At 31.6% G+C, this 23,395-nt stretch overlaps 2 protein-coding genes across 3 annotated transcripts; one reads left to right on the top strand and one right to left on the bottom strand.

Annotated features, from left to right (window-relative positions):
• The first annotated feature begins 8,947 nt into the window (after positions 1 to 8,947).
• On the top strand, positions 8,948 to 11,266 carry LOC113848362 (FT-interacting protein 7-like). The gene has a single exon (XM_027477836.1). It carries the CDS (start codon positions 8,948 to 8,950, stop codon positions 11,264 to 11,266), a length of 2,319 nt encoding a protein of 772 aa, XP_027333637.1.
• A 2,803-nt stretch (positions 11,267 to 14,069) lies between these two features.
• Positions 14,070 to 23,395, bottom strand: LOC113874884 (LRR receptor-like serine/threonine-protein kinase ERECTA). 2 transcript variants are annotated; one of them, XM_027513120.1, is made up of 27 exons: positions 22,690 to 23,394; positions 21,870 to 22,008; positions 21,682 to 21,753; positions 21,503 to 21,574; positions 21,339 to 21,410; positions 21,167 to 21,238; positions 20,993 to 21,064; positions 20,814 to 20,885; positions 20,648 to 20,719; positions 20,493 to 20,561; positions 20,247 to 20,318; positions 20,056 to 20,127; positions 19,896 to 19,967; positions 19,537 to 19,608; positions 19,388 to 19,459; positions 19,234 to 19,305; positions 19,019 to 19,090; positions 18,872 to 18,943; positions 18,726 to 18,797; positions 18,585 to 18,656; positions 18,313 to 18,381; positions 18,148 to 18,219; positions 17,956 to 18,029; positions 17,318 to 17,446; positions 16,242 to 16,589; positions 15,494 to 15,864; positions 14,070 to 15,102 (listed from the first exon to the last, which is right to left on the bottom strand). In XM_027513120.1, exons 1-27 carry the CDS (start codon positions 22,763 to 22,765, stop codon positions 14,695 to 14,697), a joined length of 2,979 nt encoding a protein of 992 aa, XP_027368921.1. In that variant the 5' UTR covers positions 22,766 to 23,394; the 3' UTR covers positions 14,070 to 14,694. The 2 variants fall into 2 exon arrangements, with proteins under 2 accessions (XP_027368921.1, XP_027368922.1); XM_027513121.1 differs by having other exon boundaries at positions 14,168 to 15,102; positions 23,252 to 23,395.

The raw sequence follows: 23,395 nt of genomic DNA, 5'->3' as shown, positions 1-23,395 counted from the left end.
CAAGAGGGTATTTCAAGGCAATTCACAGTGCCTTATACACCTCAGCAGAATAGTGTAGCAGAGCGGATGAACAAAACTCTTCTAGAAAGAACAAGAGCTATGTTAAGAACAGCAGGAGTGGCTAAATCTTTCTAGGCAGAAGCAGTGAAAACTGTCTGTTATGTAATAAACCGATCACCATCAACAACAATTGGTTTGAAGACACCAATGGAGATATGGAATGGAAAGCCACCTAATTATTCTTCATTACATGTGTTTGGATGTCCTGTGTACGTGATGTACAATTCCCAAGAAAGAACAAAATTGGATCCAAAATCCAGGAAATGTATATTCTTGGGTTATGCTGACAATGTTAAGGGGTATCGCTTGTGGGATCCCACTGCCCGCAAAGTTGTTGTTAGCAGAGATGTAGTCTTTGCAGAAAATGAACTGCAAAAGGAGCAGAAAGATGACAGTACTACCAAAGACACTACTTTAGTAGTGATAGAAAGGAAGGCTAAAGAAGATGACAACTCTGAAGCAGAAGAAGAGCACGGAGAACAAGAACCAAATGATGTCAATGATGGAGAAACTCAACAAACAAGACGTGAGATAAGGAGACCATCCTGGCATTCAGACTATGTGATGGCAAGCCACGATGCATATTGTCTTCTAACAGATGAAGGAGAACCGTCAACCTTTCAAGAGGCTGTGAGCAGTTCAGATGCTTCTCTGTGGATGGCAGCAATGCAGGAAGAAATGGAAGCCTTACATAGAAACAAGACATGGAAACTTGTAACACTTCCAGAAGGTCGAAAAGCCATTGGAAACAAATGGGTTTACAAGATCAAACGTGATGGCAATGATCAAGTGGAGCGATATCGTGCAAGACTAGTGATTAAAGGATTTGCTCATAAAGAAGACATTGATTTCAATGAGATATTTTCTCCAGTGGTTAGACTTACCACAATCAGAATTGTTCTGGCAATGTGTGCTGCATTTGATTTACATCTTGAGCAACTTGATGTAAAGACTACTTTTCTACATGGAGATCTTGAAGAGGAGATATATATGCTCCAACCAGAAGGTTTTGAAGAACAAGGAAAGGAAGACTTGGTTTGCAGGTTGACCAAATCTCTGTACGGTTTAAAACAAGCGCCAAAGTGTTGGTACAAGAGATTTGATTCCTTCATTATTAGTCTCAGATACAATAGACTGAGTTTAGACCATTGTACGTATTACAAGAGGTTTGGTGATAATGATTTCATCATTTTGTTGTTGTATGTGGATGACATGCTAGTGGTAGGCCCCAGCAAAGATCGAATCCAAGAATTGAAGGCACAATTAGCTAGGGAGTTTGATATGAAGGACTTGGGGCCAGCAAACAAGATTTTAGGGATGCAAATACACCGAGACAGAAAAGATAGGAAGATTTGGCTCTTTCAAAAGAATTATCTTCGTAAAGTCTTGCGGCGCTTCAATATGCAAGACTGTAAGCCAATCTCTACCCCACTTCCTGTCAGTTATAAATTATCCTCAAGTATGTGTCCTAGCAATGAAGTAGAGAGAATGGAAATGTCTCGAGTACCGTATGCATCAGCGGTGGGAAGCCTTATGTATGCCATGATTTGTACTATACCAGACATTGCACAAGCAGTGGGAGCAGTCAGTAGGTACATGGCAGATCCTGGTAGAGAGCATTGGAATGTTGTAAAGAGGATTCTTAGATACATAAAAGGAACCTCTAATGTTGCATTATGTTTTGAAGGATCAGAATTTATTATGAAAAGCTATGTTGATTCAGATTTTGTAGGAGATCTGGATAAAAGGAAATCTATTACTGGTTATGTGTTTACACTTGCTGGAGGGACAGTAAGCTGGTTATCTAAGTTGCAGACTGTTGTGGCTTTGTCTACTACAGAAGCTGAATACATGGCAGCTACTGAGGCATGCAAGGAAGCAATCTGGATTCAAAGGCTATTGGAGGAATTTGGGCACAAACAGCAGACTACTACTGTGTATTGTGACAGTCAAAGTGCTTTGCATATTGCAAAAAATCCAGCTTTTCATTCTAAAACAAAGCACATAGATATACAATACCACTTTGTTCGTGAAGTAGTAGAGGAAGGTAGAGTGGATATGCAAAAGATTCACACCAAAGACAACATAGCAGATATAATGACAAAGCCAGTGAACAATGACAAGTTTACATGGTGTCGATCCTTGTATGGCCTATTAGGAATATAAGCAACATATAATTGTAATATATTAAGAATGTGTGAAGATATAATTAACTTAATCATAATCTTCAAGTGGGAGAATTGTAAGTCCCACATCGATGGGAGTAAAGGGGATAGGACCCCTCCTTTGCTTATAAAAGGGCAAGGGGTCTTATTAATCTAATCATTCCAAAATCTTCTCTCCCTCTCATGTTTGTATTACACTGAGATCTTGTACTCGGTAGTAATAGTCTCTTATTTTGAGGAGTAAATTTTAGAGTGAGGAGTAGTGTAATTCTTTTTCTTCTGTGATAATTTTAGTATTATCTTTATTAGTTCTTATTTTTCATCTCTTATTTTAAGTTGTGTGTTATTATACTGGTACTCTGGTCCTAACGATTTCTAGTATCGTGAGCTGAATAACTCGTAATTTTTACTTCATAAGAGTTTTTACGTTAAAAATATTAGTGCCTATTTTTCATTATATTCTTACAAGCTAAAAGATTATGTCTGCTTATCGTGTCTTTGTTATTGTGTTATTATTCCTTGTAAAAAACATGGTCCTATATTACATATACGATTTTAACTTTTATTTATGTAAAAAACCTAAAAGTTACACCAATTTTGTAAATTTATAATAAAATCACACTATGTAAAAGAAAAGAAAAAGCCAATCATAACGGTAATATCTTTTAGCAATTATTAACCAGCTCTTAAGTTAAGACATAAAAATATGTAGTTTCTATTTATTTTTGTCTAAACAGAAAAAGTTAACGAATACAGAATTTAATCATTTTGTATTAATTAATTATTAATCAAAACAATATTGTACGGTTAGTAATGCAAATAGATTACGAGATTATATAACTTGACGTAGTGTGTTTTCCTTAGAAATAAAACAGTTATTTGCTAATGGCTTTTTTTTGGAGAACCTATGAAAATAAAACAAGTCATTTGAGGAGAATTAAGAGTTGAAAACTCAATACAACAATTTGAATGATTTGCATGTTATCAGTTGGCTTGTATACAAACTACGGTTAACTATATTTTAACTAAAACCGTAACTTCTAATAATGGTAACAACATTTTCACTTTAGTAAAAAATTTAGATTGTTCTCTATCTTAAATTTTGACTAATAATTAATAAAATATTAAAAGAGTGTGTTAAAAAGTAAGTTTTCAATGCTCCTTTTAATAATAAACTCCTCTTAATAGCAAACATAAATCATAAATATTTTTAACATTCAAATAGTGTAACATTTAAAGCAATAGTTTTGTTATACCAAGAAAAAAGCATATGTTTTAAATATATATAAAAAATTATGTATTATACATATAATTTATTGTAAAGGATTTTAAAAAAAAGAGATTTCATAGTTACATTTTTTCTTACATATAAAAGAAATTAAATTTACAAATTAATTAAACATCAACAACATTTTTAATTTAAATAAAATATATGTAGTTCAACTACAGGAACTTAGGATAAAAACACTGGAAATAAAACTGTTTTATTATAAAATATAAATTTAAAAGCTACCTGTGAATGAAAATATTCACGTTAGGATCATAATTTCATAGTGCGTTTTTTGCTTTTTAATTTTTATATGATATTTTTATTTTTTAAAAATCTCGAACAAAAACAAAAATCGAGAAAATAAAGAGGTATGCGTTAAAGAAAGTTATATTTCAAAACGACATTGTGCTGAATAAGGATGTATTGATCAATCAGTCAACATTTATAACATTTATATTAAATAATATTTATATTATATATGTAGAGTCACTCTTTCTCAATTCGCTATAAGTATATTTTCAAATTAAAATTGAAAATATGTATGAATTATATTTTTTTCCTATTGTAATATTATTTAACTTTTTTTATTTATTAAATATTTATTTTTATAATAAAAAATTATTTTATTTTTTATTTCTATTTTTTAAATTTAAAATTTACTTTTAAAAATATTATCTCTTAAATTTATGCTTATTGTTATATATTAAATTTTTACATTTAATAAAATTAGTTATTAATTTTTTCTCATTTAAAAGTATTTAACTACATAAAATGAAATGATATAAATTAGTTTATATTATTATCTTGATAAATTTATATTGTGAAAAATTAGTATTTTTATTATATTTTGATAAGATTTAATAACTTCAAATTTTCAACATAAGAGAAGTCAAGATAAAGGATTTTAAAAAGGTTTGATGGGTTTAAATGGATTCATTATATGACTCAATAAAAATTAAACATGTGTATCAAGTTATTTTTATGTACTTAATGATATGTTTTTTAATGAGTAATTTTTTTCAATCATTGTAATTAGGCAAATAATTCCACGAAAATTATTTCAAAACTATTCTAAAAATTTCAAATTAAATTTGATAAGTATATTTTAATCTTTTTTTTTCTTTATATTCTTTCTATCTTTTCACGATATCTTTTGCCAACAAAATGAAAGGCGGCAAAAAAGTGAAACGTTATTAAAAATCTTATTGTGTTACCAAAATTAATGGTCTAACTTTCAAATTTGTAATTAAAAATTATAAATAAAAATTAGTTGTTTATTTATTTGAGTGTCTAATAAAAATAAAGTAGATGAAAATTAACATTATCTTAATTAAAAAGTATTACCATAGTAATAAATTTTAAAAAAGTTGCAAGAAATTTATTTTTGTCATTATCAATTTATAAATACATGTCTTCTATTGGCTGAAAAATGATAGTAAAACACTATTTTAAACACACTCTTTATTAACTAACTAAAATTTATTAAAAAATACACAAATCATGTGAGTTTCGCTTTTTCATTTCTAAATTAATATTTTTTTTCTCATACTTTGTAATTTTTAATAAATTTTAACCAATAGTATAAAGTATTTGAGAAAAAGTGTATTAGTAACATTCAACCTATTAATTTTTCTCAAAATGTTGAATAAAAATTTAAGGCATCTTAATAAACAAATTAACAAATGTACCAAATCGTCTACAGTAACAAACTAGATTTTATCGTCCATTAAGATTAATGTTAATTATCAAATCACAAGAATGTTGCTAGTTGGGTTGAAAAATAGAATATGAACTTAAAAGAAAAATTTTAATTTTGTGCAGAAAGTAAAAGTAAAACGTAAGTGCTGAAAAATTAAATTAGCAATGAGAGTAAAATTCAAATATAAGGGATTACCTATAAATGAATTAAACTGCATAATGTAACTAAATTATGGAACAAAGATGAGTTGTAAATTAATTAAGAAGTAAGTTAAGTTCAGAATCCTTAATCCTTTATCATTGCATAAAAATATATATAACCCAGTTTACAATCCAATCTAATGGCCAAATTTTTTTACCGTACCTAATACCAATTTCTTGGTTGATTAGTTCTAAACTAGTTCTAGATTCCTAATTCTTTAGGTAACTAATAAGATGATAAGCATTAAATTTAGAAATCAACTAGAACACATCACTATAAATTCATATTGCTAGATAATCCACAACGAGCAATTTAATTACAATCCAAAAAAGATTACAACTTTCCACTTATAAGCTTATTTTCATCAACCCTACATACAAAGAACAAGGAAGCATTAAGTTCAAAATTAAATATGCTAGCTCGCAACTTGATATGAGTTATAATCATTGTTTAGTTCATTACAATTGACAAAAGATTAAATTCATCATTTCTTCCAATAAAATTAGCAAGACATAGCGAAAATAAGGAAGAAGAAACTGAAATATATTGCAAAAATAAACTTCATATTCAACTTAAAGCAAATTACAAGTAAAATGTAAATGTAAGAATCACTGTTCTATTAAAGAGTAAAAGGAATGGAGGAATATAACCCTACTGCCTATCAAATTCTCATACAAAGCACAAAGGAGAAATGGAATGAAAGACATCCGTATATAAAGATGTACGAAAAACCTAGAATTTTGTATTTGAAAAGTGTAATAAAAGATGTCGCCTTTAGCAGAAAATTATGTTTTTATATGTTCTATCATGCTCGTGTCCACACAATCAAATATGTGCGTACCTCCAAACACATCCTGCAATACTTCAACTTCTTTTCTTTTAGATCAAATTACAATTTCTCTTATGAACCCTTGAAAAACCAACTGCAAACTATTAACAATTGAACAATTCATTGCATTCAAAGTAGTAGCATCTTTCTATTGAATATTCTAATTAATTGCATTGATCTTATATTATTTACTCAATAAAATGTGTTATAAGTGTTTAGTTTACTACATGAGTCATCATATTTACACAAAAATTACATCTCATATAACATAACTATATCCAATAAATATGTATTGTATCTCGTATAAATTTATTATTATATTGCATGTCTCTACATTATTATAATGATATTAAGTTGTTTTGAATAAAATGTAAAAATTATCAAGGCTTCACCAATGAAAACTATTCTACAATTAAGAAAGTTTTTAAAACGTTGTGCTTTGATTCATTATAGAATAGAGCACAGTCATTGTTGTTTTAACTTTTGATAAGATAAATAACATTTTAGAAACAAAAGAAATAATATATGTTATATAAAAATATTTCTTTCCAATTATGAGATCAACCGCTACCTTAAAGAACCTAGTTTTGAAGCCCTTAAACAAAGATGTATAAGGCTTTAGCAGAGGTAACTCGGCCTTTAAAGAAACTCATCTCACCTTATCTAAAGGTTGGGTATAAAAGAAATGAAAAAAAAAAGACTTACGCTAAGTTCTATATAATATTTATAAAGGATCCGGAATGTCTGCATAGCCACCAATCCATTTGGGTGCAACTGGGTAAGTGCCACATTTAACACCCACAACACTCTCATTTGAAAATCATCAAATGGAAGCATTACTCTCAATTCCCAAAAAATACATTCATATACAAAGAAGATACCGACCATTTTGACATCCTCGCCTTAAAAAAACAAGTTCAGGATTTTAGAAACAAAAGAAATAATATTTTCTAACACGTATAAAAATTACACTACTCATGAGTACCTAATTTGTTTGTATCGTTTGAAAAAGTAGAATCTATTATCCATAAAAACTTTTATCATTTAAAATGGAGTATACTTTTAATATGTTATCAGTGAAAATTTATGCATTATCAATTAATTAAAGTAATTGATAAATATATATTTTCAAACTTATCATTATAAAAATTAATAATTTTTATCACTATAACAATGCTTAGATAATGATATAAAAAAAGTTCACACCGTAAATATATTATAATTAAAATCTTTGAAATCAATTACACAGATATAAATATGCAAGCTAAAAATAATGAAGGAAATACTTTTTAAATTTAAATATCATAATTAATCTTTTCTTGGTGATTTAAGATAACATTCCAATATATTTATGATGATAGTGATTTTGATTATCGTTAATGACGAATAATTGACTACAATCTAAAATGATATTTCAATATATTTAGACAATCTGATATTGATAATTTTGCCTCAATATTTAGTATAAAATATCATTGTCACCCAACGCGGAGCTAGCTGATATTAGATTATTTTATTTTAATTATTGATTTTAAATTTGAGTTTTGGGCATGTATTTAAGAATTTTTTTAATATTTAAAGAAAAATAAAATTATTGTTCATGGTAGCCTTATTTCATTCGAGCACAATTACTTGCTATAGAAAAAATAAGTAGTTTAGAAGAAAAAAAATTCTAAAAAAAATATTAACTATGGTTACTTCAATATAAAAAACAACTTAAAATTTAATTGTAGTAACTTGAGACAAAATGAATAAAGATTGATCCAAATCAACTGAAAAAATATCACCGTCGAATTAAGTTAGAATTAGATCATGGGTTTGAAAATATTGTAATTTTAAAAATACCCACAATTGCATGATTATGTAGCCTCACACAAGAGGGGACATAACAACATAACTCGATAAATTTAACCCTTTTTTGGTGCTGAGGAATGTAACCCGTGTTCTTGATGAAGGTACTTGAAAGTATAAAGGCTCTGTTGTAAAAGTAATTTCTCTTTAAATCAAGGTGTTTTTTTCGCAAAGTTGAGGCAGGAGTATTTTGTTTCCCAAGATTGCTCAAGCATAAGTGCTCCAAGTAAGTTTATGTTCATCTTGCTTTCTTTTTAATTATGTTCATTGAAATTAGTTCTCATCAACCCTCTTTACTTCTTATTGCGTTAAGCATGATAATTAGTGTGAAGTTTTATTGAGTAGCATAAAAGTTAGTAAGGCAAAGTCATTTAAATTCCTTTCTCGTTCAATGCTATTTCATATTTTTCGAAATTCTCTGTAATTTTAATTTTTTTATACGACTTACTTCTCAAACTAATGTGAAGTCTGCTAATTGAAATTATTTTGCCATTGAACTGAGATTGGAATTATTAAAAAGTTTACATCTAATCCGTAGCTATATATTTTAATAATTTCCAATTAATGTTTGTATCTGTAAAATTCGAATATTGATTACTTTAGTTTTGAAATAACAAAAATATCATTTTAATTCCTGGAATAAATGCCACTCGTTTCAGTTTTGATAACTATAGGACTTCAATTAAACTGACCAAACTAATTTAGTATAGTAGTCAATTAAATATCCATCCTTTGTTGGTCTTATATTACTGCTTACTTTTATGTATGCTCTTTTTTTCAACATAATGCATTTGTAAAGGCTTTGCTTTTGCTAGGCTTGTAACACTTATTAACCCTTACTGAAATGTGCTATGTACAATGCAGGTTCAGAAATGGCAAATCAAAGGTGTAACGATTCTGCACCAAAAGAGACTTCTCTTAACATGGGTATTGGATTAGGCAAAGGAGGTGGCAATCTCACAAGAAAATTGGATCTTGTTGAACAAATGGAGTTCTTGTTTGTGAAAGTTGTGAGGACCAGAGACTTGCCAAATACCCGTCATGAAATTTATGTGGAAATTAAAATTGGAAACTTGAAAGCAACAACTTGTTTCTTTGAGAACAAGGCAACACCATCATCATCCCATGCATTGAACCAAGTGTTTGCTTTTGAGAAGGACAAAATCCATGACACATACTTGGAGGTTTTGGTGAAGAGCAAGATGGTAGCTTTGAACATGCCTAATGCATTTTTTGGTCGTGTTCAGTTCAGTCTCCGTGATGTTCCAACGAGGGTCGCACCTGAGTATTCACTGGCACCCCAATGGTACAAGCTAGAGGATCAAAATGGGAAACAACATGTTAGAGGAGACATCATGTTGTCTTTATGGATGGGGACTCAAGTAGATGAAGATTTTCCTAATGCTTGGTGTTCTGATGCCACAAGCATGAGTGGTGATGCTGTTGGTTACACTCGTTCTAAAGTGTATATGTCACCTACACTTTGGTACCTTAGAGTCAATGTGATTCAAGCACAGGACTTGTTGTTTAGATTCCCTCCTGAGAGTTCAGATGTTTTTGTCCAAGTTGATTTGGGGAACCTACGTTTAAGAACCAGTTTTTCCAAGAGTTTAAACCCATTATGGAATGAGGATTTGATGTTTGTCGCACAAGAACCATTCAGTGACACCCTTGTCCTAAGTGTTGAGCAAGGAACCTTGGCTCAGCATGTAAGCTTGGGAAGGTGTATTCTTCGTTTGAAAGATGTGGATGAGAGAGTAGATGGTCAGGATGCTGATAGCAGATGGTATAACCTTAATTGGCATGGAACCAATGAGACTGAAAGGGAGGTGAAGTTTGCTAGTAAGCTCAACGCAAGGATCTCTTTGGATGGTGGGTACCATGTGATGGATGAGCCTAGTGAATATTGTAGTGACTTCAGGCCTTCATCAAGGAAACTTTGGAATTCTAGCATTGGTGTTTTGGAGGTGGGAATTCTGAAGGCAACTGATTTGGTGCCAATGAAATGGGGGACTAGAACTGATGCCTATTGTGTTGCTAAATATGGACCCAAATGGGTGCGCACAAGGACTGTTTTTGATAGCCTCTCACCAAAGTGGAATGACCAATATGTTTGGGAAGTGTTTGAGCCATTCACTGTCATCACTATTGCAGTGTTTGACAACAATCAGTTGAACGCTAATAGAAGAGGTGGTCGAGCAAGTGATGCTATAATGGGAAAGATAAGGATTCGGGTGTCCACATTGGACCGTGGCAAAGTCTATACACATTCGTATCCACTTGTAGGTTTGCAACATTCTGGGGTGAAGAAGATGGGAGAAGTTCATTTGGCATTGAGATTTTCTTGGTCATGTATGTCTTCACTTAGTATGTTTCAATCCTATATTTCACCTTTGTTTCCTATACATCACCATGTTTTACTCTTGTCTCCTGCAAAGCTTGATAATTTAAGAAATCAAGCTGCTCATATTATAGCAAATAGGTTGAGTAGGGCAGAACCACCCTTAAAGAAAGAGGTTGTGTATTATATGCTAGATTCGAGATCAGACATGTGGAGCAGGAGAAAAGCAATAGCAAATTTCAATAGGGTCATGAGTCTTATTGGTGACTTTATTGCCTTTTGGAAATTGTTAGAGCGCATAAGAGTTTGGAAGGACCCAATTGCCTCATTGCTTTTCAACCTTATGTGCTTTCTTATACTCTTCTATCCACAACCCATGATGCCCTTTGTGATTTTCTATCTTTTTTGGGTTGGGTTGAAGCATTATTTCAAGAGGCCTAAGCATACTTGTCAAATAGATGCAACATTGTCTGGTGCAAATTTAGCAACTCCTGAAGATTTAGCTGAAGAACTTGATGTGTTTCCAACCCAACTTGGAGGTGAACCTTTAAGGAGGAGTTATGATAGATTGAGAATCATAGCTAGGAATACACAAAGAGTGGCTAATGACTTGGCCACCTTAGGAGAGAGGGTGCAAGCTCTTAGCAATTGGAGGGATCCAAGAGCTACAACAATATTTTTACTATTTTGTGTTGTTGGTTTTCTTGTGACAGTTATTGTTCCTGTCCGTGTTGTCATCTTCATTTGGATCACATACTATCTAAGGCATCCTAGATTCAGGGGCATTTTGCCTTCTGTTCCTCAGAACTTCCTCAAGAGAATGCCCACCAAACAAGCTTTTATACTGTGATGACATTACATATTCTAGCATAGGACAATCTTGTTAAGTTGTTCTACAGTAATTGTAGTGAGTGTACTGGGACACTATTATTTACAAGCAATTAGATATATAATATACTTTAAATAAAATGTTCTGACTAATTACCTCATACTTATTAAGTAAACTTTGTATGGTCCTTTAGTATTTGAAGAGGGAGTTGCTGAATTGTTATGGACTATGGCTTTGTTGGAAATGTAACAATATATTATTTTTTTCCTATTTATCTCTCTAGAGAGAGAAGAATTTTGTTTTTATTTATTTAACAATTTCAGCATATATTTATCTCTCAAGACAATATTAATTGTTATTTTTATACTAATATCTTTTTGTCTATTTAAATTATATATACTATTTGACTAATTTAAGGGTAAAAAAAGAGACTAATTAATAAATGATAAATTAGTAAGTTTAACAATTAATTTTAATAAAATGATTATATATTTTTTTTGTTAGTATAATTTCTCTCTATCTTTGGACAGCTAAATTAATAAAAATATGCGTGAAAAATAACTAAAAGGCATGAGAAGCTCGTACTTTCACATTCTAATTCTGTCATAGTTTTACTAGACCATAAACTTTAGAAGCTTGGGAAAATTAGATTAAAAAAATTGTTTTCGTTAACATTCACCTTTTAAGTTAAACTTAAACAATTAATAAAAGTAAGATTTTATTGAAAAAAATATTTTATATAATTTTAATTTAATTAATACTCTTTTGTTAATAAAATTTTAGTATTTTTAATTGCTTAAACTCAATTTTAAAAGTTAAGGTTAATTAAAATGAAAACTTTTGCTGGAATCTTGAAAACATGAATCTAGTATTATGATTTTGGTGCATCAGCATTCCAAAATTTCAAATGGATGTAGTCTTTAAGATTTTGCACACAAAATGCACAGCACACACCTAACAGTGTGCCTCATCAACAATAAGACTTTTGCTGTCACTGAGATTCAAGCTCAAGAACCAGTCTCATAAGTGTTAACAAATAGTTCAAGCTAAATTATATGTGATAAATGGGTGCAAAATATTCACATATAATTAGGTAAAGTCCACATTATTTTAGTTTTATGAAAATAATTAAACTTCGTCACAGTTTGGTTTATATATTTAGTAACGAAATGATGTTCATTAACATTGATAAAGTCACTAGTGTTTATTTGAATACACAAAACGTGTTTTTGTAAAGTAAAATGATTTTCTAGGGCAACTTTTGTTTTAAATTTTGAATTCTCAAAATCAATATTGCAGAAAGTAAAAAGTTTAAGAATAAGCAAAGCTTTTCTTTTCTAATGAATAGATTTGGTAAGTGCAAAATTCATGCAATTTTTTGAAACATATATTAACACTTCAAAGATAATTTCACTTACCAATAGAAAAATTAACATTTTAAACTTTGCTCTAAAATATTATTTCTAAACACAATTATTTACAATTCTTTCCAAATAATCTTTTTCAAAATCAACTTTCCTTTAAGATTTTCAATTTTCATGGTTATTGCTTAGTTTTGAATCCCATCATTAACTATGAATAGTATCCACATACATTTCACTTGGGTATGTACATATATGATAGAAAAACTTACTTACAAATATGAATTAAGTATAAAAATAAAAATATTATTTAAATTTAAAAATTATATATATACACATATGAATAAATAAAGTATAAATATTATTTATTAAAATACAAAATTATAAATAAAATCATTCATCTAAAGTCAAAAAAAATACCAAATTATAATATAATACATGTATAAAACATTAACAAAATTATTTATTTGATTTTAATTGTCTCTGTGTATAATTTTAATCTTCTTATCCCGTACTCTATGGGTACTTTGATACCTATAGGAGTTAAACAAAAATATTATTTCATATCATAATCATAAAATATACCAAATAAAGTATTTAGTTTAATTCAAATCAAACTTCAAATGCATTAAAATAATTAATTACATATAATGTACATTAAATATATAGAATAACTAAAATCATATTCAAATATTTTAAAATGTATTAAGTAGTTGAATTCATACTTAATACATTTTTTAAAATATGTGAATATGATTTGAGAAGTAATTTTTATGAGTAATTTTTACAGTAATTTTAATTATTAATTAATTTTTTTGAATTTCAAATTTTAGAATGACTTTCATCTTTGTCAAACATTTTTTTTCCTCATTACTATAAGTTTTCGGGGATATAATTTTACAGTTTTAAAAATTAACATAAAATTAAGTTTTTATATTTCTAAAAATTAATTTTAAGATTATTAACTATTTTCAAATTAAGTTTCTAGAATTAAAATTTTAGACTTCTAAAATTAAATTTTTACCCTTCTAAAAATTGATTTATAAAATTATTAACCATTTTCAAAATAATTTTTTTAATTTCCCAAACTAAGTTTTTATAATTTCAAAATTTATATTTTAAAATAATTTTTCAATATTAAAATTCTACACTTCCAACAAAATTAAGTTTTTACACTTCTAAAATTAAATTTCCATAATTCTTAATTTCTAAAAACAAATTTTTAAAATCAGAATTCTACACTTGCAGAAAATCATTTTTAAAAGTAAATTCTTAGACTTATGAAAATTAATTCCCAGAACTATTAACCATTCCTAAAAATAAATTTATAAAATTAATTTTTTATATCGTCGCGAATGATATTTTTTTTAAAAAAAAGGTTACAAGAGGAGTGTGAAAAGAAGAAAAGAAAAACGTAAAAAAAACAACTCGCTTGGGTCGTCATCACTGAAGCCCCCATTAACATACAACAGCAATATTAGTTTATTTTCACCATGCAACCTTTTTTCTAAGTACATAGCTTGCATTTATTTTTCAGCTGCTCACAATTGTTCAATTAATGACACTGAACGTCCATAATGATCATATTAAACATTTCCGAGTCAAAAGGCACGAAAACCAATGGCATAATTTGAATCCTTTGTGGGAGCCCCCAATGACCCAAAATTTCATGATATAATTTCGTAGCACTTTACTGAACAAATGGCATAAGGGTAGTAAAAGAGGTCATGGATACTCTGCTGCATATTGCCAGCATTCAGACACATATGGCCAGCTAAGAATCAGTGCATTATTGCTGCTCACACATTATGCACTGATTTCCCTTTCCATTAAGACCCTTTAGCTACCCCACCTTTCTCAGTGGACCCAGTCCCTTAACTTTACTACTACAATCTTGTGTGCTACCCAAACAAGTACAAGAATTGGATTACTACACCTTTCAACTTGTAGTAAAGTGTGATAAACATCTTTTCTGTTCAAAATAACAATACAGACTAGGACTAAAATTTTTATAAACATTCTCATTACCTTGTACACCCACTCTTCCTTGCCTTGCCTCATCCATTTTTTTTTTCACTTTAGGGGTTTTTAATATACATGATTCTTAGATTTGGCTCTTTCAAAATCCTCACTGTTCTGAGAGATTACCTCTCCAAACTTGAGGAAGAGCTGGGCATCAGAAGTGCTCATGGATGGACAATTAACCAAGTGTGGAGTCTTGAGATTTGCATACTCATCCATGTAGCATGGCACTTTAGCTGATGGATTTGAAGGAGGTGGGAGTGTAGCTGGTTGTTTTGGTGGGAAGCTTGATGGCACAAGACTTCCCAGCACACGTGCCACTTCATGCATTGTGGGTCTATCAGCTGGTTGCCTCTTTGTGCATAGTAGTGCAAGCTGATAAACCTTTTTCACAGCTCCAAGGTCCTTGCATGTGGCCGTAATGTCTGGATCAACTGTTTCCATTACAGCATTGTTTGCTGTCTTGGACAAAATCTACATAAATTGAAGAATTAGTCTGTGTGAACATAGGAGAGTACAACCTCATTGAGCAACCAAGGATTAGAGAGTGATATTTTTGCAAATTAACTTTGCAATCTTAAATCATAAGCAAACAGTTGTTGAGTCCCAGAGAGTAAAAATTTGAACTTTGAAGAGAAGGGACCAAACATTCTAGCATGCCCAGAATATATATAGACTAAGGATAGAGCAAAAACATACAACAAGCTCATAAAAAACCAAGGTTAAACTACAAACTGTCATGCTCAGAATATCCAGACTAAGGATAATGCAATAACATACACCTAGCTTATAAAAGACCAAGGTTAAACAGAAAAATGTGAGTGCATGTGTGTGTATTGAAATGTGTAGAACCTAGCAAGCTCACCAGATGATGGAGATTGGATTCATTGTCAACAGCTTTTCTCCCAGTTAGCAACTCAAGTAAAACAATACCATAGCTGTACACATCAGACTTCTCAGTGAGTCGTGATGTTCTAGCATACTCAGGGTCTATGTAGCCAATTGTGCCCATTATGTAAGTAGAAGTATGGGACTTTGAAGGACAGAGACTTTTGGCAATGCCAAAATCAGTGAGATGCGGCTCAAAGTCAGCATCTAATAAAATGTTCGATGACTTCACATCCCTGTGGATGATTCGAGGACTGCAATCATGGTGTAGATAAGCTAGCCCTTGTGCTGCTCCAAGTCCTATTTTTAGACGCAAATCCCAGTCAAGTTTCTTCTTCTTGGTGGGTCCTAGAAAGGTACATAAGAAAAGTCATAAATAACGTAAGTATTGTCTGGATTCTTATCGTTTTCTAAATGATTGTTATTCAAAGCATCAGTTAGACTAATAAAAATACAGGTGTGATGTGGAGACACCCGCTTAACACAAGCCTATTAAGTCATATATGCAACGTACCAGGTAGAATGCATCAGAAAGTGCTCAGAAATCTTAAACAAATGTCATGCATGAAACAAGGAACTTTGTTTCATGACAGTCATACATACAATTTAGAAGAATTGCTCATATCATATACCAATCCATTATTAAAGAGGAGAGATACAACAAATACTTCTAAATACAGGATTATGTGCTTGCCTGCAACATTCAAAGAATAGCTTGAACTTACCATGAAGAAGATCCCATAGACTGCCATTTTCCATGTAGTCATAAAACAGAAGGTGGCCATATGGGGACAAAGAATAGCCTTGGAGACTGACCAGATTCCTGTGCTTAATGCTTCCAACTGTCTCAAGTTCAGTTTCAAATTCTTTCAAGCATTGTGGATAGTGAGAATAGAGCCTTTTGATGGCCACTGGTTTGCAATTCTTGAGAACACATTTATAAACTGTACTTGATGCACCATATCCAATTATATACTTCTCACTCAGGTTTTCAGTCATCCTCATGATATCTTCATACACATGAAGTGCCATATTCATATGAAGAATCACTAGTTTTGGAGGTGAGTAATTAACTGTCAATTCCAAAGCTCATTCAGTCAGTAACCTGACAACTTCAGTTTCAATAGACAGAGTGATAATAAAATACTCTAAAATATATCAAACATTACAAAATCCTTTAATGTTAAAATCAGTCCTACAAACAATTACTCCATCCAGTCCTATTTATAAGAAACAAAAGAGTAAATCAACAGGACAGCAATTCAGTTACCCTAAACCCTAAATAATTTGATTCCAAAATACCCATAATATTAAATGATGTAGTTGGTGTAGTCATTTCCTCGTAAACATACATTTAACAATAATAGAAAGGTATAAAAGGAATTCAGCAATTAATACATCTCAAATATATCATGTTTGTTATAATTAAAACCAAGAAAATACTCAATTTTATTTCTTATAAAAAGGACCAGAGGGAGTATTAATTTTCTACTACTTGTTTAAAGAAACATCCACTAAAGACAATTAATATATAAAAGTCAAAACCCAAGCTTGGTTTTCAAACTTATGCAACAACAACATTAAGTTTTATCTCACTGTGTGAGGTCAACATGCAACAACATCATTAAGTTTTATCTCACTGTGTGAGGTCAGCTATATGGACCGCATGACGCCATAAGCTTAGTCAAGCTCTTAGAACATATGCAAGATAATTAAGAGCTATAACGAGAGACTGATTATTTACTAATTTTGGGTGTTGAAGGCTATAGCTTAAATAATAAGGATGCAACAAAGAAAGTACCTGGCTTGTCAAGTGATCCATCAGCAAAAGGAGATGGATTGTGGGGTCGGCAAGCTGCCAGCAATATCATAAGAAGAATTACAAGGGCTCCAAGTGTAATTCCCAGAATAGCTGCCTTAGATAATGTAACTGCACAGTATATAAAATAAATTAGCTTATTCTGTATAACTTGACCACTAAACCCTTAATCTATCTCTTGATTGAACGGATGTTACAGGAAGAACATGGCTGCTGCTCTCTGTATCATTGTTATCAAACATCTTGAAAGATAAAAGCAACAGTGAGTCAGCAATAATGGCTTCTCTCTGTATCATTTGTTTTTTAGTAGAATGTATTTTAGAAGAATTACTTTTGGAAAAATAGGTATTAAACAAGGGAAATATTCACATCTACTCCCAGGTAGAGAGAGTGTAGTAATCAAAGAGAACAAGGAAATAACTTTTGAGAAGAGATTTCAGGGTGTGTATGACAAGGCATAGACAGAATGGGGCAACAAGATATTCACATCTACTCCCAGGTAGAGAGAGTGAAGTAATCAAAGAGAACAAGGAAATAACTTTTGAGAAGCGATTTCAGGGTATGACAAGGCATAGACAGAATGGAGCAACAGGATATTCCTGCTAGAAAGTGCAGCTTACCTCGCTCTGCAGGGTGAGAGCCATGACATGGCAAATTCAGCCAATTACCACAAAGGCCAGGGTTTCCAATGAAACTGCAAATAAAGACTTGCACAAATCAATCAGATGAACATGCTGATGACACTCTAGACTATATTACTTTGGAACTTAAAAAGCCAATAGAGACAGTGCTCAACAGTGAATGACCATCACCTGTCAGGGGGAAACCTGGAAAAGTTGTTGTTTGTGGGAATAACACCAACTAGTTTGTTATAGGACACGTTACTACAAAATTCACCATAGATATTCAACTTATTAGGTAAAAGTGACATGATCAGTTAGAAATATGAAAAAAAAATTGTCAAAAGCTAAACTTACAGGAGAGAGAGACTAAGGCAATTTGTAAGTGATGCCACATCCCCAGTTAATTTGTTGTTTTCAAGCCTCCTATATATCATTTTAAACAAAGATAATTAGAAATACCAACACAACTCGAAATTAGCATTGAACATAGACATCTTTATCTAAAATTTGAAAAACGAAGCTAATCACTGCATATGAGATTTGCCAAGGCCATATTATAATTACTGTAAAAAATTATTAACAAAACATAAGAGATTAGAAAACATGAAAAATATACAGAAGCTTACAAGGATATCATGTTCTGAAGCTGACTAAGTTCGTCAGGAATCAACCCAGAGAGTTCATTATTTGAAAGATCACTGCAACATAGAAGCATTAATCAGGATAAAAAAAAATACTTGTTTTAATCAGAAAACTAATGAACTTACATTTCCATAACACTTCTAAGATTTCCAAATTCAGCTGGAATAACTCCTGTTAAATTGTTTCTGCTCAGATTCCTAACAAAATGAATATTAGCTATCAGTAAGGAGAAATAGTCCATATTCCAAACATTGACTAGACAGATACTCACAGCTTCAGAAGATGTTCCAAGTCACCAAGGGAAGAAGGGATGAAACCAACTAAATTATTGTTTGAAATATCCCTACATGGAAACCATCTGTTAGTATGAAGTTCAAGATATTGGTGTGAGGAGATATATTAACTAGTTCATACTTACAATGTATCCAAATTACCAATCCGTGACAGTTCAATTGGAATTGCGCCTTGAAGATTGTTGGAAGAAAGATTCCTACAAATGATCATTACAATGTGATAAAGCAAAAATAAAGAACAAATAAAACAAGGAAAATTGGTTGAAGCATGGTAGAATTCCAGATATGCAGCCAGGTTACGTTCAAACAAATGTCCCTGATGTGTCTTGGTGAAACTTACAGAGAGGTCATGCTCTCCAAGCTCTGCAAAGCTGGGGGAATAGTTCCATTCAATCTGTTCCCGTGCACATTGCTAAGAAGATAGAAAAGCCTATTACTTTAATGTATTTCATAAAACCTTGTCACAAAATAATAGCACAAGATTTATTGCTTACAGGCTGTTAAGATTTTTACATGAGCTAATATTACCAGGAATTGGCCCCTCAAGATTGTTGTTAGCAACATTTCTGCAAGAACAATGGGTGACTCATCAAACTTGAAACAGATACCAACATCTTTGACACTATAAAGTAACAGGACATACAAGTCAAACAGATCAGTAAGCTTTCCAAGTTCAGGTGGGATATGTCCATCTATATGGTTATCATTCAGTTCCCTGCAAAAACACAAGCATTAACAGATGCCAAATTCCATTCAGTTAAGACTGGTGAACTAACAAGAATGTTTGCCAAAACACTAGGATGATATTTAAGTACCCCAAATTCACTGTTAGAAATGATTTACAGATGAGATGAATTGTATTACAGAATGGGGTAAATATAATAAACCTTCAAGAAGCACATCTAGGCAATATGTCTTTGACTCTTTTTTTAAAAGAAAACTTAGCTAAAAATATTGTCACATATGTAAGCGAAATGGCAACTACTTGCTTAAGCATCTTACAAATAGTGAAGCTTTGTCATATTCCCAAGCTCTGGGGGAATGAGGCCAGTCAGCTTGTTTCCATGCAAGTACCTATAAGCAATTCAAAAATGATATAAATGCACATTTACTACTAGGTCAACTAATTGATATAAATGCAAATCGATTTTTTTATACTTACAATTTTTCTGTGTAAGTCAAATTTCCCAAAATAGAAGGGATTGATCCACTTAACATGTTACAACTCAAGTCTCTGGATTGAAATTTTGAAATAAAACAAATGTTAATAAAAGAACATCAATGAGAAAACATAAAGAAAATGATCAAATTTCATGAAATACATTTCAGAAATCATTAACTAACAATGCTTACAAGACAGCAAGTGCTTGCATGAGACCGATCACAGAAGGAATGTGCCCAGAGAGTTTATTGCCTTGCAATGACCTACCAAATTCAAACAAATCTATCAAGAATTTCTTAAACAAGGAAAGTGGAAAATCAAGTTGCAACACATATAAAGTTGTAATTGTAACAAAAATAACTTAAAAAGGACCATGCAACACATACAATGTTGTCATTCTTACAAAAATAACTTATGAAGGACCATGCAATACATACAATGTTGCTACTTGCAAGAATCCAATATTGAATGGTATCTCTCCAGTTAGCTGGTTGTAGGATAAATCCCTGGCATCAACAAAAGATGTTAAAAAGCATAGAAAGAAAATAAGATCAAGGTATGGCAAAGTCTATTGTACAGTTGGATTACATACAAGACCTGGAACGCAGTACAGTTGCCTATGTTTTCTGGAATACTTCCTGTCAAGCTATTGTTTCTCATATCACTACAAAATTGTAGAAGGAAAATAATCATATCCCCTTAGGAAACGCACATATTTTTGGGCTTGGAATACAAAAGATAGTGATTTAGCCACTTACAAATACCACAACCCTGTTAACTGGCACATGTCTGGTGATAGTGAACCGACCAAATTGTTCCCTCTCAACCCCCTATTATATGGAAATGAGAAGAGGGAAAAAAATCAACAAATTTAGTACTGTCATGCGGAAATAAAAACTTAAAAAAATTATTTCATTTGCATATTGCTTATACTCACAGATACTGCAAAACTTCATTCCAGTATATAAGCCTTGGTATCTCACCACTGAGATTGTTTTGAGCCAGGTCTCTAACAAATATTATTCAAGAGTTGAGAATGTTAGTTATAAAACCTAAAATTAATATCATGAGGGGAAATGAAATGGGAAACGGAAATACAAGAATGACTTACAGAATCTTCAAATTAGGAATCTGAGACAAAGTTGAAGGAATTGGTCCAATCAACTGATTATTTTTCAAAATCCTGTGAGACAATTTTTTCCAAAGAAAAGCCTGTCATAACCTCATTCAAGGATTGGCTAAACAATTTTTTTAGATACAGAGAAATGCCAACAAAGACTCACAGATTTTCCAGTTGTTTCAACTTAGAAATTGAAAATGGTATATCCCCTCTTATTTCATTAAAAGACAAGTCCCTGAAAACATAGTAAAACGTCCAAGTTCAAAGTAAGTCACTAGCTGGTCAAATTATAAACAAAACTCAGTACTTCTAGTGTGTGAAACATACAAGCTCTTCAAGGAAGAACAGTCACCAATCTCATCTGGTATCTGCCCTGATAACCGGTTTTCTCTGAGGTCACTATATCAAAACAAGTGGCAAGAAGGATAAGCAAAATAATATAAATGGAACATCTAGATCTACTGCAAGCATATATGAGGGGAAATAGTTGGAAGAGCGTAGTATACATAGAGACCAAACTCTTAAGGTTCCCTATGGCAGGTGAAATTTCACCATCAAGATTCAACCCTGAAAGATTGCTGCAAAATTTCAAAAAAAAAAAACAAAGGAATGAGAAAATGGAAATTGATCGTTTTCATTGACAAGAGCAAGATGAAGAAGCCTATACACAATGTCCAAGGACACGGCAACTCACAGTGCAACAACATTAAAGGTAACATTATCACAAGTGATCCCTCTCCAAGCGCAATAATCTGATGATGGTGAATCTGTCCAATCATATAGAACATTGTCCACATCCCTGAATGCCTTCTTTATCTCTAACAACGTTGCTCCTTCAATGGAAATATACAAACATTTATCATGCAGAACATAGTTAGAAACACGAACTCAAAGGAAACCAAGTTCTTGCATATCACATTCACATTTTCATAGTCCTGATATCATGTTATACACACGCTTGTATACAATATAATATTATGCAAAATCATATACATATAAATGAAAACTCATTTCCACTATGCAAACCATGCAGAAAACAAGTATGAGTAGAAGAAGTAACACAACTCATTCTAAAAATGTGGAAATTGACAATTGCATTAAAGAGAAAAGTTCACAAGATCCAAAAAATAACCAAGTCAAAACCAGCATTCGCGGGAAAAAGGCGCTGACTTTTTTTTTTCAAATTGACCAACTGAAAACAGCGGAAGAAGTATAAAGTTTAAAGAAAGCAAGAAGAATAATATAAAGTTTAAAGAATCCAACTTTATGTGTTTTTCCAACACCCTTCACCAAAACAAAGAAACAAAGAGAGAAACACATCAAGGGTACTTGGCTATCTAACATTGGCTAGTGGCTACCACACCTTGTTAAGAACCACAAAGCTAAAGTTTCAACTTTCAACACTGTTTTATGTTCTTCTTAAAAAGATTTGTAGAAAAATCCATTCCAAGGAAACCCAACACAGCACAACACCTAAAAGAGAAAGAAAATTTGGAACTGTAAACAACACTCACCATCATCAGAATCCACAGAATTGACATTGAAACAAACGAGCAAAGCAAGAAGAAGGACCCCAAATCCAAATGCCATAGCTACAACTGCAGGACTTCAACCTCACACAACCTTAACCATCAAACCACTCAACTCCCACCAACCCCCAAGCTCTTTGTTCACCTCTTGTTCATGCACAACACAAGGAACCACAATAGAACCAGTAGTAGTAGAAGAAGAAAGAAATAAAGAAAGAAAGAAAAAACAGGAGGTGTGTTAAGCTTCAACTGGAGCGACACCAAACACCATTCAAATATGATTGAAGAAAAGGGTAAGGAGAGGAGGTGTGTTTGAGACTAATCTTCTGTGTATTGTTATTATCCTCTAGCATTTCATGTGATTATAGTAGTTAGAATTTCATGTTATGATTTTTTTATTTTTTTTTACACAGACCAAGTTCACAGCTTTGGCTGTTCAATCACATCGTTCTGCCACAAACATCACCCCCTAATACAAGTGTGAAATGAAGGGAGAAAAAGAAGAGAGAGAGAGAGAGGAAAATTATTTCACACATAAAGTTAAAACCTTCTGGCACCATTTCTGGTAGAACCTGCAAACTCTGCACCCCTTTTCTCTCTTTTTTATTTTACATAGTTTTTTCTCTCTCTGTTTAAAACGTTATGCTATAGCTAGTGTTATGCCATTCAACCATAGTAAACAACACTGTAC

This window comes from Abrus precatorius, unplaced genomic scaffold, assembly GCF_003935025.1.
Source record: "Abrus precatorius isolate BTA unplaced genomic scaffold, Abrus_2018 Scaffold8, whole genome shotgun sequence".
NCBI lineage: Eukaryota > Viridiplantae > Streptophyta > Magnoliopsida > Fabales > Fabaceae > Abrus > Abrus precatorius.
The sequence above is the reverse complement of the archived record's forward strand: the minus strand, read 5'-3'. Positions and strand labels throughout refer to the sequence as shown.